This window comes from Gymnoscopelus braueri (assembly GCF_963280865.1).
Source record: "Gymnoscopelus braueri genome assembly, chromosome: 24".
In the NCBI taxonomy this organism is placed as follows: domain Eukaryota; kingdom Metazoa; phylum Chordata; class Actinopteri; order Myctophiformes; family Myctophidae; genus Gymnoscopelus; species Gymnoscopelus braueri.
Genome location: NC_137626.1, coordinates 26,732,761 through 26,751,806, shown reverse-complemented (window position 1 = coordinate 26,751,806; position 19,046 = coordinate 26,732,761). Strand labels below are relative to the sequence as shown.

Below are 19,046 nucleotides of genomic sequence, written 5' to 3'. Positions count from 1 at the left end.
ATTTTCTGAACATGGCAAACCCTACCAAGTAGGCCACAACTAACTCTAGGATATCTTTGCGGCCACAATATCAGCTTGGTCTGTTCCAAACACGTAATCCTTAACGGCTGTCAAACAGAGCTCATGTCTTGGTTAAAAATACGAAATACCTTTAGATGGAGGCCTGTACGTGTTGCCAGACACTGGAAGAAACTCCCTTTGGACGCAGCACAGGGCTTGGAGAAGATGGACGAGGTCCTGCAGAGATAATGGGACTGGAGTAAACATAGCACTACCACCCCCAGCTCCTTTGTCTGACAATGTGCAGGGCAGGAAACGCTGCTCACTTGTGGCGGATAGGTACTTTGTATTTTGCAATGACCATCCATTTATTTGATGTATTCATACAATTTAATTAATACATTAATGTATAACATTTAATTTATCAATTTATACAATTTAATTTTGTATTGACCTTTTGGCTCCCTTCTGGCCTGGTCAACTAGAACTAATTGGGAGCATGAGTGTAGGTTATGTCTTTGGGACTACGCCCTTATAGGGCCTTACAGTATTGGAAAGTGGCCTGTATATGTTGTAAATGGGGCCTTATAAGGCCATATATTATTTGAAATGGGGCCGTATAGTTATAGTCACAGTTAAATTAACGGATTGTCCAGTGTATGAAGTGGACACCTCTTATCACAGATGGAAAGGTTACAGTACATCAGGGACGGCGTGAGTCCTCCAGTTGCCTTGTCAGTGTACTAGTAATCATCATTAGGGAAAAGGGGGGTATTTTAAGAACCATTCCCGTCAGGTGGGTTTACCGTGGCATTACAAACACATCAGTCTCTGTATAATGGATTTTCTGGCACCACGGTAGGCCCCGTTGAATACAAGCTGCTATTTAATAGGAGGAGGCTTTGGCTCCACGGAGGTTTCTCTGCAGAGGGGTGCTGCTAATACATGTGCCGATTCGTCTGCTTTTGTCCAGGTGCTGACCTTTGAGGCCAAACACTATCCAGTGACACATGAGGAAAACATCCAGACCAAACGGCTGGCGGTGACCGTCACGCAGGTCACAGGTGCTGCTTTCCCTTGGTCACAGTGGTTAAGCTGTATACCAGCTGGTATGGCGGTGACGAGAGAATTATATTGGCTATTGCACGAAGGAAGGTAAGTGGGCACTGTAGGTAGGAAGGTAAGAACTGTTGGTAGGTAAGTAAATACAGTACTTTTCTCTTACTGTATGTGACCCAGTGGTGCAAAAGTAAGTACATTTACTCAAGTACTGTACTTAAGTACAGGCAAATATTATACTTTTACTCCACTACAATGATTTGAAAAGTTTAGTTACAAGTTACTTTGTAGATTTGGATTATTATGACAAAACGTACAGTAACCACTTCAGCCCTACATACATTTCGGCCATTTGAAAATAGCAGATCTACAAGCTCACAATGCGTCGATGCGACGCATTGTGAGCTTGTAGATCTGCTATTTTCAAAAGATTTATTTGAAAATTTGTGAAGACTGGTGAAATGGGACATTTGCATAATGAGTACTTTTACTTTTGGCACATTTTGTCTACTTTTGGCACATTCCAGTCTTTTACTAGTAACAGAGTATTTCTACATTGCAGTATTGATACTTTTACTTAAGTAAGTACTTTTTCCACCACTGATGTGACCATTACCAGGTCACCAAAATATTGCCACAACCCAATACATGACATAGTCACGTGGACAAAATGTACTGTGTGTTTAGGCAGGGTGACCAAACATTCAGCCCCTCAAACCTTAAATCAATGTGCACGTTTGTCGTGCACGCGTGCGGCCATTCATGCACGTTCATGCACGCACACACACGTGTCCGCACCATAGGTGTTGCATACAGGTGTTGCATACAACTACTGATTGACAAACATCAGCCTCAGTGTTGAATTCAGACATGCAATGCATTTGTTCGTGTTTTCTGATTGGTTAGGTGAGCTTGTTTACATGAAAAGAACATGATAAATGTTTATGCAACCACTGAAAACAACAATTTCGCAGTAAAAGTTGAAAACAAGGACATATTAGTGTTTTAGAAATATTTGTCGGGACACCAAGCTTGAAACCAGGACAATCCCGGCCAAACTGGGACGTCTGGTCACCCTATGTTGGAATGAAAACACAAATGGAAGCTGCAAACAAGACACACTGTAGGCTAAACACTAGTATGTAAACATTGACACAGAACACAATACTTTTTGGGGGATTTACGGGTCCAAAGAGGAAGCACTTGTGGCACAGGACACTTCATGTTTTTCCTGCTGGTGAGGAATGTATGGAAGCCCATTTCCTTCACTGAGTACAAACAAAGAGGCCTAAAAAACATTGAAATGTTTTAATTTTTAGATCTGAAGGCGGAATTGTGAGGAAACACACTTCAATTCAATACCTTTGTATTTTTGTTGCTACACGTATTCCTATGGGCTGGGGGGGCGCCTGTCATCGGGGAATGTTGAATGGGAGGAGTAGGACAGAGGCACTACGTCCTCGCGGTGGGGGCTCCTCACTGGTAGGAGAGGCAGTAGGGGACAACAGCAGTGGCAGCACAAAAATGTGTGGGGAGGAATAATTGGCATAACAACAAAATTGGGAGAAAAAAAGTGTATAGGAAATTGATTTAAAAAAATTATTAAAAATAAATAAATAACACAATGCCTGTTACATTGCTGGGAACTGATGAGAGATCAGAAGAGAAAACAACAAATTCTACCATAAACTGTAAATTTGTAAAATGCTAAACGCTGTAACCTTATCATGTGACAAGCTTCAATTCTATTAAATACATGACACACTAATGTGTGCCAGCAAACAAATTTACTCACATGCTTGCTAGCGCTCGCACGCACGCACACACAAAAGCGCGCGCGCGCACACACACACACACACACACACACACGCACACACACACACACACACACACACACAGCTGCTCTCTTCAGGCAGTTTGGGCTAATTAAAAGCGTCGACATAGCAACGAGTTACAACCTCTAGTGGTTTAAGACTTAATGTACTGTTTCCTGTTTGGAGGAAATACGAGCAAGACCAATAAAATGTCATAAGCAGTGACTTCTACAAGGACAATGACACCACTCTTGTCATTTCCTAGAGCGTAATGACCCAGTTACTACAGTGCCCCATATTTTATGTCACTCTGTAGTAGGTCGTGTTTTTCTGTCCCAAAATGGAGTATTGGCCTGGTCTGAACAGTAGATTTATTTTATATTTGATCTCTATTGAGACCGGCTGACAGTTGAAAACAGGCAAAGGAGGACGTTTTCAGTCAGGGTTCGAACAGGCCAACAAGAGAACCGTCCATCCCTCCACCACTTTGGTCCATTCAATCCCAAAAAGATGTGCCATTGAATTTGCAGTACACCTTCATGATCCAGAGCATGGTCCCTACTGATTTTGGCGACTCCATGGCCTTTCCAATTATAGCCACATTTTCCATTTGTGCACAAGTTACCTCAAAATCTAATGGCCACCCACCACACATACTGACAACTGTGTTCATTGCAGCATCCGGCCAAGCTGGAGGCACCATAGTCAGGAACTGAACCCCTGATGACCTTATTTTCAAGGCATTTCTGCTTTGTTTTAAAGGTGGAGAGAGGTAAGGAAGAGAGAGGAAAATCTGGATTCCAACTCAGGAGGTTGTAACAAGATGCCCTTCAAAGAGCTACATTCGACCAGGGTCTGAAGTCAGGGTATAGAACATTGACACACTTCCCATTTGGTCTCCCCCCATTTAACTTTAAAATGGGATGAAAGCTTTTCAGAGCTGGACTTCTTGGCAGCAAACCTAAGTATGAGACATTTAAATCTTTCCTAAAGTAGTCATTCTGAAATAATGGCCTGGTTTAGTCAGATCCTTTGGGTGACTTTCTTGCCAGACTGGCTCACTGATGGTCAGAGAACCAGGTACTGTAGGAATGGCTAGCTTTGAGACCATGACCTCATAAAACCACAGTCCACTGTAGTAATGCTGAATTATACATCTGCCATCATTACATGTTAAGAGCTTGGAACGATCAGGGCTTTTAGAAAGCTAATGCTGTAAGCACTTAGAGGGGATCTTGGCCAAACAAAAATGAATAAGCGAAGGAAGTACATGAGAAGAATAAGCATTTTGGTTCTGTTGCTAATTTGTCAAAGCCACATTACGTTCTTCTGCATCAAAACCCTCAGTGATATAAGCTCATCTAGTGTCTCCATGTATTGTCTTGTCGCAGCAACATCAACATTTCAGATTGTATTTTGCGACACAACTCCTTTTAACTCTTCCATCGTCACTAGGTTGACTCAGCAACCAGCCTCACTCTTGTTTGCCTCGAGTATAGATGAGATAAAACAAAGTTAAAAGCTTAATCAAAGACGAAGTCTAAACAAAACAAGAGGCCACTTAGACATATCAAATATGTCAGGCCAAGTTTAGTTTGGTTCCCAGCCTTCCAAATCTCATCATTACCAACCAAATGACCGTTTTCATCTCAAAGGATAAGATAATGGCATCTTATCTCAAATATAAAAAACAGCAAGTCCTTCAGATGTTTTCAAGATCAAAAACAACTAGCCTGGTAAACCCCCCTCCCTCCGGAAATCTCATTTGGTTTCAGGAAGGAGGGTCTGGGATTGCTCACAGAGTAAAGCTGCCCGAACCGCTGCGCATACGAACCAATCAGCGGCTGCTAGGGGCGGGATCATCCAATCACCTGCCTAGTAGCTTGAAAAAATGAAACTCCGTCTGTCATCGATTCTGCGCCCGGAGTCTCAGATGCAAGTACGCTGTGAAACAAAATGTGTGTCGCAAGCTTCTTCCATTTGACGGAGTGAGGTTAAAAAACAACCCCCCCTCCATGAAATGACTAAATCTACAGCAGTGTGATGCATCCTTATCCTAAATCTAATTATGCTTAAAATGACAGTCCATTAACAATGACCAAATAATGTGTGGGAACAAACTCGTTTCCTCTGTACCGATGACGGTAATGTTAAGTAGTGGGTGTTGTTGTGGATGAGTGGAATTGATAAGTCCATTCAGTTTAAAATGTATTTTAAAATAACACAAGAGAAAATGACATTTACATTTAGGTTTTTACATCAATGTTTTTGACAGGACATTTCCAGACTGAATGTTTTGTCTGGCCATCAGAAAACTGCAACTTCTAGGATTTAACACAAAGTGATTTTAAAAGGACAACTTTGCTGGTTTCTTTTACCTGAATCCTATCATTTTGTTGTGAGGACGTGAAAACCCTCACATACAGTAACACTTCCCAATGCATTCTGTTTCAAGAGCTCATTCTCAGAGGCGCAAGAAGATGTTCAACAGCCTATGTAAAATGACAAGAGTTTAGTTACAAGAAAATCGGGTGATTCAGGTTAGAAATCAGCAAGGTTTCCCTTTATTACGTGGCAAGTTCCAAGCTCCATCAGACACAGCTGATATAGCACTAAACACACTAAAGAAACTGGTAGGTGAGAAAGTAGGGACAAATTGGGAGAAAGAAATTGATTTAAAATTTTGATAAAAAAATAAATAACGCTATCTCTGTTGCATTGCTGGGAGGTGATTAAGTTTTCATCTACAACTGATGATAGACCAGAAGAGAAAACAAATTCTACAATAAACTGTAAATCTGTAAAATACTAAACGCTGTAACCTTTTCATGTGACAAGCTTCAATTCTGTTAAATACTTGACACACTAATGTGTGCCAGCTAACAAATTTACTCACATGCTTACTAAAGAAATTAGGGGTGTGCCGATTTTCACCAAACGATACGATACGACATTTGGCTCACAACTTCGATACGATTTCGATACGATACGATACGCACCTTTTTTTATTATGAAAAATATATGGGGGAGAAAAAAAGCAAATGCAAACAAATAATTCAGTTTTTGCATTATTCAGATATGCGAACTTGTAGCTTTTCAGCTACAAAATAGCCGTTTTGAATCCAAATAGGGCAATAGTGTGACACCTGACCCGAAAAAAAAACAACACGTTGTCACCCTTTTCACCTCGGGGCTGTTTGCATGCCTGATTATTATTATTGTAAAAAAAAAAAAAAAGGTTTTTGAAAACGATATTTTCTTTTTTAAAACAATACATATCGTCACGAAAACGTATCGCGATATATCACGGGACGATATATCGGCACACCCCTAAAAGAAATGTTTAATTGTCACCCACTATACTCCTGTAAAAAGCATGGTCACACAAGCGGACACATGGAGATGGTAAATGTTATTTCCTGAATTTGTGAGAATAGTGTTATAGTGTTTACGCGCTTCTGTAGGCCAGCACGTTACTCATGTCCACCATGAGTTCCCACTCCAGATTTACAGCGTAGTTTGTCATTAGGTTTCGAATAAACTACGAAAAAAGTGAACCAAGGGTTCATGATAGATATTCACACGTTTTGCCAGACAAGATAATCTCAGCAATCTTTTTAGGATCTTTGTAACACACACAAAAATGTACACAGAACAGCTTCAAAGTTCACGGTTGAGATATTACTTGGCGTAATGTATGTCGTAAAACAGTAGTTCCCAAAGTGGGGTCCAGGGACCCTCTGTGTTCCTTGGACCCTTAAAACTCTGAGAGTTGTACAAATGGAACTAAATGGACCCTTACAGGTCCATTTGGTTCCATTTCTACACTCTCAAGAGTTATGGGTGTTCTTGAAATTAAAAAAGTTTGAGAACCACTGTCCAAAATGTGAAACTCTCCTAGGTTTATATTAATCACACTGCATACAAAAACCCTATGGGCAGAACATTTGAAATCTGGTGAGGGAATCATGGCGGGCTCACTCCCTTACAGAGTTTAGGACAACAAACTCTTAACACTCCTACTACTAGTACCGACAGATCATTGGCTGCAGTGTTTGTGGCCTGGGGAAGTGTGATTCAGTCCAATCTTTGCCACATCTCTTTCCAAGTCTTCTCTGCAGCTTTTACCGGTCAGGCCTCTGGAGGAGGAAGACTTTGGCCTGGTTGTCTCCAGAGGCGGTGATGGCCAGCGACGCTTCCCTGTAGAGCCATGTGAGACATAATGTTTTACTTGACTTGCAGAAAGACAACACCAAATACTTTACAAAGTTTGGGGGGGTTTTGTGTAAGTGAAAGTTAACTTACACTTGGCTACAGTGGTGGGAAAAAGTACTCAAATGTTTTACTTAAGTGAAAGTATCAATACTGCAATGTAGAAAATACCCTGTCCGAAAAAGTCCGAAATTCAAAATGTATTTGAATAAAAGCACAAAAGTATTGGTATCAAAATGTACTTAAAGTACCAAAAGAAGAAAGTACTCATTGTGCAGAATGTCCCATTTCACAACTTTTGAAAATGTATAAACATCGATTGAAAATAGCCGATCTACAAGCTCACAATGCATCGCATCGCGACGCATTGTGAACTTGTAGATCGGCAAATGGCCAAAAACGTATATAGGGCTGAAGTGGGTAATGTATGTTTTGTAATAATAATCTAAATCTACAAAGTAACTGGTTACTTAAGTTTTAAAATAATTGTAGTGGAGTAAAAGTACATTATTTGCCTCTGAGATGTAATGGAGTAGAAGTAAAAGTACAGAAAATTGGAAATACACCAGTAAAGTAAAAATATCTCAACATTGTACTCAAGTACAGTACTGGAGTAAATGTACTTAGTTACTTTCCACCACTTCTTGGCTACCGTAGTGGGTGTAGCGACTATGGGTTCAGTACCTGTTGAGGGTGAAGTCTAGGATCTCAGCGGTGTGGCCGTGAAACTCGGACACTATGTTGCCTGAGCGCGCGTCCCAAAGGCGCAGTGCTCCATCCAGACTGCAGGTGGCCACTACAGAGGAAGAGTCCTCCCACTGCATGCGCACAATGGGAGCCTGGACCAGACAAAAATTCAAACAGAGACAGACAGACAAATGAGCACATACACACAGCAGTTAATATAGGCTATGACACATGGAAATATGCACATCAAACATATACACCACTGATGTTCCACTGATGTTCCTGATATATGTAAACGACATGTCATCAGCTTGTAACTGCAACCTGTTCCTGTTCGCGGATGACTCGGCTCTGCTGGTCTCGGACAGGGACAGGCTGCAGGTTGAAAAGGTTTCAGCTCTGAACTCGATACGTTCTGCATCTGGCTCGCGGATAACAAACGATCACTGGGAAAAACTGAATCCATTCTCTTTGGGTCTAGTTTTAACCTCGGCAAGGCCGACAGCTTCACAATCAAAGTGGGTGATAATGTTATCACAAGAAAAGAGGAAATTACCTACCTAGGTTCCATTTTAGAGGCAAACCTTTCCGGTGATAACAAGAGTCATCAAAAAAAGTCAACCAAAGAACACGTGTTTTTGTTTAGGATTTCCTCTCTAGTCAGTAAGAATACTTTGAGGATTCTAACAGGGGCCCTCATCCAAGGTAATTTCGACTATGCATGCTCCTCATGGTACCACAACACCACTAGAGCTTTAAAAAAGGCTCCAGACATCCCAAAACAAACTGGTAAGGCTACTCCTTGGCCTTACACCTACAGTACAACTCATCTAACCCCTGCTCACTTTGCTATGGTCGGATGGCTCAGGGTACTGGACAGAGTACAGCAACTTGCAATGACCTGGTCTACAAGATACACCACAACATTAAGATACCCATGTACCTGTCAAAGTACACAATCACCAGAGTTAGCTCCACTGATCACATCAAACACAGATTTGGCACAAACAAGGGGTTGAATTCGTTCTCCTGCTATACAACAACAATGTGGAATGCCCTAGTAGTGAAGGAATATAAAACCCCACTCTCCTTCAAAACTGCCCTAAAAGAGTACCTTCAGGTGGCTGCAATTAGAAACTAGCCCCCGTAAAAGTCATTAACATACTCTACCATACGGATTGGTTCACATAACATTTATTCATTAAAATAAGTCCTGGATTGCAGCTTTAAGTGCTGAAAATCAAATGAAATGTGCATGACTGTGCACACATGCACTAGGATTGTTTCTTCTTACCTTGTGTTGGCACTTGTGTCTCAGGGTCTGCGTGGAGAGGTCGTACACGGCCAGGGTCCCGTCCAAGAAGGCCACAGCAACCAGAGGGAAGCTGCTCCAGAGGAGACGTACGGTGAAGACAGATGAGATTCAATCCATTCAATATTGAACATTAAAAGGAGAATATCCACAGCTTTACTTGGATGAATTCAACATCACATTATGCTTTGCACCAAAGGTCTAACTCTAAGAGGTGATTGTTAAATATAGAAAATACAAATAAAAGCCTCTCTGTAGTACTCACACGCTGCAGAACCCCACTGATTCCACAGAGTTGGTTTGTTCCTCGTCTGTTGAGGACTTAGCTTTTTTTCCTCCATCCAATGAGAAGGTTCCAAGGACCTTTAAGAAAAACAGCAAAAATACAGATAAGTGCATGCGTACACAGACACAGACACAGACAGTTTGATTTTAAACACTGCACAATGTGGAGAATAAAATATATTATGATGCAACTTTAGATAATCTTGTCAATGAATTCAAATTTGAGCGAATACTTTAACCTCTATCCCTAACAACAACCAAAAAAACACTTAACGTTATCCACCCTTAAGTTGTTTGTGCAGGGTTTTCAAAATACTAGTACATGAAAGCATTTCCAGCAAAACACCATGCACTTAACTTTCTAACAGTGATTTTGTAGATGTTGGCTATGCACTTTCAAGGATCTCCAGCACCTGCGCGAACCCCATTTCCTCTCCATTGTTTGTCATGGCGAGCCGCTGCCTTACCTTTCCTGTGACGGTGTTGATGAGCTTTGCTGAGCCATCCACTGAGCCCGTCATCACCAGAGAGCCGTCCTTGTTGCATGCCATGCACGTCAGCACGCCCTTGTGGCCATCCTGACCTGTTGCAGGAGATGTATTTGTGGCATGCTATTAGGGCCTGGTGGGTGTTTGTGTATCACTATCAAATGAGGTATAGATAGTTGGCGAACAAAAATGTAAATCATCTTGGGGCGCCGATGGCCTAATGGTTGAGGCGCATACCACATACAGTAATAGGCTCTAATGCAGCGTGACAGCGAGCAGGTTCGATTCCCGAACCCGGCGACCTTTGATGCATATCATTCCCCGTCTCTCTCTGTTCCCTGTCACTACAAACACTGCACTATTCAACAAAAGGCAGAAAAGCCCCAAAAATATCTAAAACAATGATAATAAATAAACAAACAGGAATCTTAATATGACATTAAATCATGTGTCAAGCAGTAAATTCTTGTTCAGCTACAGTGCTTAGCAGAGTAGAACAATTTATTATCTTTCATTTCAACATCTTCTGGTCTCTTTTGTCTGGACAGAACACAGTGACAGAATAGTTTGTTATATAGCGTGCTCGTAGGATATTGTCTTTCACATCCCTTGTGAGCTCAGCTTGCTTACTATCAGCAGTTTGTTCTCCATCAGTCTATTGTGTTTGGAATGCCGATTATCACTGTACCCGAGAAGACAAAATCTAAAGACTTTGCAGACGTTGCAGCACTGTGCACTCCTTTCTGCAATGAACTCCCCTTTATAGCCATGCAGTGTCATACAAGGATTTTTAACTCACCCTTGATGACGTGGATAGCGTTGCCCTGTTTGAGGTCCCACAGTCGTATTGAGCCGTCTTCATAGCCCACTACAGCTCTTTTACCTGGTCACAAGCAGGTTGATCCATGTTAACCATTTTAACCCATAAAGACCGGGAACGCAGCGGTTTCATTTTATGATTTCTTTGGCTATTAAAAAATAGCAGATATACAAGCTCATAGCGGGCACCGAGTGCCGCACTATGAGCTTGTAGATCTGCTACTTTTTTTAAATTGAGAAAATTTGTGCAAATCTTTGAATATATATATTCTTTAAAGCAAACATTGTAACTCAAATCTTTGCTTCTGGGGATTCTACAAATGTCTTCTAAATCCTAACAGTTTTAAAAAAAAACATATGTTGCTATAATATCAGTGGTGCTCAAACTGTTTTGGGCCGTGGACCCCCATCTGAAAACATTTTGTTCCAGGGACCCCCCCCCCCAGATGCAAAGATTTTAGTTAAAGATGTTCGCTTGAAAAAATATATAAATTCAAAGATTTGCAAACATTTTCATGGTTTTTCAAAAAATAGCAGATCTAAAAGCTTGTATATCTATAGCCAAAGTATAAAATATGGATGAAGTGGTTACACAGATTTGTTCCCGGTTCGAATGGGTTAACCAGTGACAGTGACAAGCATGTTGGTCATGTATGGTTAAACAGGACTAAGATTGTCATTTTTTGGTTACTCACCATCTGGGAGGATCTTGCCGCTGGAGGCCTGGCACCCAGGACCCTGGAAGGTTTTGCAGTCTCCAGACGGGATCTTCCACATCCACACGTTCCCGTCTGTGGTTCCCGCCAACAGCACAGGTGCACAGGGATGCCACTCCAACCACTGGTCCCAACGCACATGAAGGGCAACGTTATGTACAGAGAGTAACAATTAGCTTAATAATACATTAAAGATTACGTTTTCTTTATTTAGATAGGAGTAGATGTAGATGTCGGTGTAGAGAGCCAGGACAACACGGGCAGAGATACGGGAAACATGGGAGACATGGCAGGAGTAGGATTTGAATTTGAATCCCTGTAACAAGGAGTAATATGGTCTGGTTGAGCCACCCGACAGGCACTAGGGCTGGTAAATTAATATTTGATATTCGAATATTCCTCGAATATGGGGGGAAAAAATGGGGATTTATGTGTTTATTGAGCACTTGATACTGTACATTGTTTTTTGTATTGTCCCTGTCAAATAAACATTTAAAAAAAATTAAAACAAAAAATAATAATAATATGAATAATAATACAATTCGAATATATTCGAATATTAGCCAATTATTAAGACCAATATTCAAATTTAATTTCTGAGGAATGTTAACAGCCCTAGCAGGCACCCCTTCATAATTCATTAATCTGTTGATTTTTGTTTCGATGTGTGCGCAATTACAACCATTCTGGGAAGGTGTCTTCAATACCCTATCTACTATTTTACACCGAACTCTAGACCCAGACCCCCTAGTTGCGCTGTTTGGTACTGTGGGAGGGAAAGATCTCACACTAACACGTACAGAGTGCCGTATGGTGGACTTCGCCCTGTTGCTTGCCAGACGTGCTGTTCTGCTCCGATGGAAAGATGCTGCCCCGCCCGTGCTCATTCAATGGCTTCGTGATATAATGTCTTGCCTTAAATTGGAGATGTTGCGATTCTCAATAGCCGGCTCCGAGAAATAAATCCATAAGACCTGGGACCCGTTCATGACTTTTTACCACAACACTCAGGTTGCATAGTGTGGCGTATGCCTGTTGCGACTGCAGCACACAGCAAACCCAAAATGTTTATTTATTTTTTATTTTATTTTTTTCCTGATTAATCTCCGTGCCTCTTTGTTTTTCCTTTCATTTAAATTTTTTTCTCTTACAACTGTGCCTACAACTGTCCTGGGGATTGAGGGTGGGGGGAGGGTGGGGGTGGGGGGAGGGTGGGATAGGGGAATGTAGTATATGTACATTGTCTCAGTCTTTTTGCGACATGATATAAAAATGTATGTGCATCATGCTTGCCCCTGGGCCTGGTACCAAAAAATCTAATAAAAAGACCTTGAAAAGAAAGATTATTGTTTCGATTAATCTATGCATAACTTGAGACCATGAAATAATAATTTACCCAGCAGTCAAACTCATAACTTTTCATTTCATAATAAGGAACAAAGACAAACATTCACATTTTGGTGAAGTTTTAAATACCGTAGTACATATTATTGCCATTTAATTGTGTATTGACATAAGACAGTGGTGGTTGGGGGTAGAGGTGATAAGCCACACATACTGTTAAAAGTTCTTAGAACTTCTTACCTCCAGGTCTCCGACCTCGAAGGACCAAATCTCTACTTTGGTCTCCACCTTCCACACTTTGATCTGACCACTCATGTCACCCGACACCACCATAGAGGAGTCATGGCTAAACGAGGCACACGTCACTGAGTCTTTGTGTCCTGTGGATACACATACAAATACAGTAAATCGATACCTTACAGCTCACACGACACGTTTCCCTCATTTTTCTAAATCCGGATTTATATTTTGTCGTACGACAGTATCGCACCCGAAAATAGCAGATTGCAAGCATGTAAGATCTGCCTTTTCACCATGTGACACCATATACATTTTGTATAAATTCAGCAGAAATGATTTCTGAGCCAGCCACAGTGTCAGCTTGTGGAAGTCTTTCACGTGCTCATTGACTGTTGAGCTGTAGTTAACTGTTTGACTGGCCAATTGGATATAACCATTCTCTGACTTGGAATCTGTTCACAACTGCATTGGCCTATTTTGGCTGTGGTTGTGTTGTGCTGCCGCAATGACAGCCCTCACTACAACAACTCGGTCTAATCTTGATTATTAGCCTCAAAGACTTCATGAACAATGTTGTTTTATGGTACCTTCTCCTTCTGCAGCTTACGCTGAGTATTTACATGTTCACGGTACTGAATGAAGTGAGCTGTGTCAACATTGCAGAAAGGCTAATGTTATATGATTTATGAGGTTACTCATCTACATCTACGTTGGACACTCACCTGTGCACTCAAACAGAACCTCTCCATTGCTCACTTTCCAGATGTAGGCCTTGTCATCCTCGCCGCCTGTGATGGCCATGGTGTTGGTGACCGGGTCCAGGCTCACACAAAACACAGAGCCTGTATAGAAGTATACGATACAATAATAACCATAATGGAGCAACGAGAAGATTCCAAACTCAAGCACTGGAGTAGCATGTAAGGAACGTCTGTATCTATTTAAAAATGTTTAACCAGCTCCAAAGATTCAAATCTGAAATTGTCCAGTTCAATTTGTATTCATTTCTTTGTTGAATTGAAACACAGCACCTTATTTCTATGTGAAAAAGTGTCTTAAATCATCGTATTTTAGACCACCCCTAACCTCGCCGGCCGCCATGTATATAATCGGCTGTCACTGCTAACACCTAACGGAGGGTGTAGATAACCACGTCTCCTCCAAGTAACCAAGCTGCATCCTATCACCTGACAGTGAGTTCACCAGGAGGGCATAAAGCCAAACGTGCAGAGGAACACGCTATGCCTCCCTGTTCCGCTCCCTGCTGAACAGGCGGACCAACCGCTAGTGCAGTGACAGAGATCACCCTCCTCACACCGGCTTCCCACCGGCGAACATGGCCAATTTTGTTAGTCGGTGCACCCTGTGGAGGAATCGAACCCCAGTCTCCATGGTGGTGAGCAGGAACTTTACCCCTGTGCCGCCCTGATGCCCCAAATCAGTCTTGATCTGATCAACTGACCACACACAACTCATAGTCTCAGAACAAACTGCCATAAATTGCACAGTCTTGTGTGGAATCATCTTTTTAAATATTTCCTGGGAGTGCCTACAGACAAATTGGAGCGAGTGTTACCTGTGTGCTTAGAGAAGGTCAACTCGCTGTGATCTTCAACCTCTTCACCCTCCTCCATCTCATCTTCTGTCTCCCAGCATTCGCTGTTGTTGTCATCATCGTTCCCACCCTCTTCAAAGTCCACGTCCTCCAAGTCGTCAGCTAAATCATCTGTTGGACACACGGAGATACAAGGTGGACAGGTTGATTTTCAGCAAGTGACACTGCGGTCATACATTATGAGTGACAGTACAAAGTTAGGCTTTAGTGTCGTTTTGTGACGAAATGTTTCATAGTTTGATCCTATTTTATACAGGTTTGAGTAGTGTTTCCCTTGTACATGTGTCCCAACATTGAGACATTTTGACCCTGGTGTCGGGTAGGAGGTAAGTAGTACTGCTTGAAGCTCATAAGCTCAATACATCGTCCTTGGACAAGCAGGCATTCATTCTATAGTTCCATGAACGGTAGAAGTTTAGTCTTTAACACACAGGAATTTACAGTGTATGTATGGGGTCAGTGATTAGCCTTAGGTCAAGACTATCATTTGATCAAGTCAGATTCGATAAAATACATCTATGACAGTCTTGACCCAAGGCTGTGATTATAAGTCGAATGAACTTTTTAGTCACAATTCAACAACAGAAATTCCAGGCTGTTGAACTGTGGACCAGAGCTAGACCCCCCCCCCCCCCCCCCCCACACACACACACACACACACACACACACACACACACACACACACACACACACACACACACACACACACACACACACACACACACACACACACACACACACACACACACACACACACACACACACACACACCCACCCCCACCACCACCACCACCACCACCACCACCACCAACATACCAGGCCCTGGCTCAGTGTCGTCCAGGTCGATCACTTCAATGATCTCTTCATCTCCATGCAAAATGATTGTGTTAGGATCCATAATAATAACGTTGCTGTGAAGTAACAGATATGATAATATGTTATGATAATATGTAACGTTATGATCTGGCCTCAGGGGAGGTAGTAGTGGGATTACAAACACACAGTCAGTCGGACTAAATCGCAGTCTAAAGTCTATCAGATAGAAACCAGTAGAGACAGTATATATAAAGTCTAACAGATAGAAACTAGCAGAGACACAAAGACGATGCTGTTCCCATGTTTGTTCACATGTGTGAGGAAGAAGGATGATGCGGACGCGTAGAGATGACGTCATTGAACAGAGTCCACTCATCCATTCCTCTCGGGTCAGTTCACCTTTCCTCCACTAGATGGCGCCACAGTAAAGAAAGAACCACCTTGGATTGAATCGTCTGAAATGTTACAAATACGCAGTGGCGTAAAGCAGTGGTTCTCAAAGTGGGGTCCGGGGACCCCCAGGGGTCCTTGAGGGAGTTCTAGGGGGTCCCCAACTAAATGAGGGATAGTTAGGAACCAAGTGGACCCTTATGGGTCTGTAACTCTGAGAGTGTTCAAATGGAACCAAATGGACCCTGACGGGTCCATTTGGTTCCATTTGTACACTCTCAGAGTTAAACTAGAAGGTACTGTTCCTGAAGAAACAGTGTGGGATCGCTAAGAATGTTGATGGTATTGAGTATTGATAGTGTTAGTAGAGTTAAAGGTTTGAAAGGTTTAAAGGTTTTAAAGGTTTTAAAGGTTTTAAAGGTTCTAAAGTTTTGAAAGGTTCTAAAGGTTTGAAAGGTTTAAGAGGTTTGAAAGGTTTGAAAGGTTTAAGAGGTTCTAAAGGTTTGAAAGGTTCTAAAGGTTCTAAAGCTTTGAATGGTTCTAAAGGTTTGAAAGGTTTGAAAGGTTTAAGAGGTTCTAAAGGTTTGAAAGGTTTGAAAGGTTTAAGAGGTTCTAAAGGTTTGAAAGGTTCTAAAGGTTTGAAAGGTTTGAAAGGTTTGAAAGGTTTGAAAGGTTTGAAAGGTTTAAGAGGTTCTAAAGGTTTAAGAGGTTCTAAAGGTTTGAAAGGTTCTAAAGGGTATTTACTTTAAATTATTTTTAGTCACTTTATTTACTTTAAAGTATTTTTTACTAATTTTTACAACTTTTAAGTATTTTTACTATTTTTTTCAACTTTTAAGTATTTTTACTCATGTATAAGTACTCTTAAGTATTTTTAATCAAGGTACTTACTTTAAAGTATTTTTAGTCACTTTATTTACTTTAAAGTAGCTTTTACTAATTTTTACAACTTTTAAGTATTTTTACTCTTTTTTATCAACTTTTAAGTATTTTTACTATTTTTTTCAACTTTTAAGTATTTTTACTCATTTTGAGTACTTTTAAGTATTTTTACTCAATATAAGTACTCTTAAGTATTTTTACTCAAGGTATTTACTTTAAAGTATTTTTAGTCATTTTATTTACTTTAAAGTAGCTTTTACTAATTTTTACAACTTTTAAGTATTTTTACTCTTTTTATCAACTTTTAAGTATTTTTACTATTTAAAAAGTGAAATATCTCTAAAAGTACAAATTATTTCAAAAAATTCTAATGGTAGCCAATATGTCCTAAGTAGGCTGAACGTTATAGAGTTGGAACGGAGTTTCTATCTAAAAGTATGAATTTCTCCATTGAAATGAATGGGAGTTTTTTAGAAGTAAAAAGTGAAATATCTCTAAAAGTACAAATTATTTCAAAAATTCAAATGGTAGCCGACATGTCCTGAGTAGGCCGAACGTTGAAGAGTTGGAACGGAGTTTGTAGCTAAAAGTATGAAGGACTAGTTAGGGGTCAAAAAACGGTGTTGACAATAACAGTAGTGTGATCGCTTTAGCGATCCCACAATTAACATTATTTTTACATAATAACTCTGGGTCCCAGAGACAGAAATGCCATTAAATGGGGGTCCGTAGCCTAATGCATGTCAAACTTGGGGGTCCTTGAAATAAAAATGGTTGAAAATCACTGCTATAGCCGTAAAGATATTCTGTTATGGGGGCCCCTGGCATATCTTTTCAAATGGGGGTCCGCGGGCTAATATGTGTCAATTTACTGAAGTACTACAATTTTCGAGGTATTTTTGCTTTACTGGAGTATTTCCAATTGTCTATACTTCTCCACTACATCTCAAAACTTTAGTTTCTACTTTGTAGATTTTGGTTATTATCACAAAACATACATTAACACTTATACATTTCGGCCATTTGAAAATAACAGATCTACAAGCTCACAATGCATCACGATGCGATGCACTATATTGCAGAGACTATTTTCAAAAGATTTTGTATACATTTTGAACTTGTGAAATGGGACATTATGCACAATGAGTAGCCTACTTTTACTTTTGGTACTTTTAGTATATTTTGATTGGCGATACTTTTGTACTTTTACTCAACCCCATTTTGAATTCCGGACTTTCATTTGTAACAGAGTATTTCTACACTGCAGTATTGATACTTTTACTTAAGTAAACATTTATAGTACTTTTTACACCACTGCTATCACACCTGTGATATGATTAACTCCTTCGTCCAGCCATTTTATTTTGAGTGATATTCAACTTCATTAAATAGTCTCTCAGTCTCTCCATTTTCTTTTCTTTTTCTTTTGTTTATATCAATTGTTTTTATTCATTTATATCACAAAAACAATCCACTTATGTTTTTTCGTTGGTCCTGCAAGGGGTGGGTTTACTTATTCCTTTATTCCTTAGTCTTTTGTTGTGTTGTTTTTCATGTTACATTATGTATACTATATTAGTCTTTCCATTTTCTAAAGTTGTTGGTCTAATAGGCCTACAGTAATTCTATTTTTTTTTTCATTTCAACCATTTCTTATTCTCTTCTTTTTTCATCTCTGTGACCCCAATCTACACTTTAAAAAAGTGAGTGTACAAATGGAACTATAAATCATAGCGTTCCTTGACCAGTGGTGGAAAGTAACTAAGTATTTACTTAAGTTCTGTACTTAAAGGTAGGGTAAGTGATTTACTTTGGTTAAAATAAGTGTTAAATAGCTCTATATTCTGATAGTACTCATTGCTATAGAGTGTTTGTTCAGTAAAAGGAGTCTTCCATGTCTCTCCAGCTCTTTATTAAACAGAATCAGAATATAGTACTTTAACCTTTTTTTTAAAGAAAATGAAAAAAAAAAAATACCCTACCTTTAAGTACAATTTTGAGATATTTGTACTTTACTTGAGTATTTCCCATACTTTTACTTTTACTCCACTACATTTATTTAAAAACGTATAGATTTTGATTATTATTACAAAACATACATTAACTTCAACCCTATAGCATCTACATTCTCACTATGCATCGCATGGCAACGCATTGTTAGCTTGTAGATCTGCTATTTTCAAAAGATGTTTATACATTTGAAAACTTGAAATGGGACATTCTGCATAATGAGTACTTTTACTTTTGATACTTTAACACATTTACATTTTGATGCCAATACTTTTGTACTTTTACTCAAGTACATTTTACCAGTATTTCGGCTTTGCAGTATTGATACTTTTACTTAAGTAAACATTTTGAGTACTT

At 40.1% G+C, this 19,046-nt stretch overlaps 1 protein-coding gene across 1 annotated transcript; it reads right to left on the bottom strand.

The window, feature by feature from the left end:
* Positions 1-5,064: 5,064 nt before the first annotated feature.
* Positions 5,065-15,732, bottom strand: aamp (angio-associated, migratory cell protein). The gene is made up of 11 exons (XM_080422939.1): positions 15,408-15,732; positions 14,553-14,702; positions 13,699-13,818; positions 12,977-13,116; positions 11,372-11,516; positions 10,657-10,740; positions 9,837-9,952; positions 9,350-9,447; positions 9,067-9,157; positions 7,770-7,924; positions 5,065-7,073 (listed from the first exon to the last, which is right to left on the bottom strand). The coding sequence occupies exons 1-11, from the start codon at positions 15,487-15,489 to the stop codon at positions 6,998-7,000; spliced, it is 1,257 nt and encodes a 418-aa protein (XP_080279065.1). The 5' UTR covers positions 15,490-15,732; the 3' UTR covers positions 5,065-6,997.
* Positions 15,733-19,046: the final 3,314 nt, after the last annotated feature.

What these genes read in the sequence shown, in the direction of transcription:
- aamp (XM_080422939.1), bottom strand. Translation starts at nt 15,489, where the DNA reads ATGGATCCTAACACAATCATTTTGCATGGAGATGAAGAGATCATTGAA. An exon ending in TCAACACCGTCACAGGAAAG is followed by an intron (nt 9,448 to 9,836) that starts GTAAGGCAGCGG and finishes TTTTTCTTAAAG; the next exon opens with GTCCTTGGAACCTTCTCATT. An exon ending in GACACAAGTGCCAACACAAG is followed by an intron (nt 7,925 to 9,066) that starts GTAAGAAGAAAC and finishes TGTCTGGTCCAG; the next exon opens with GCTCCCATTGTGCGCATGCA.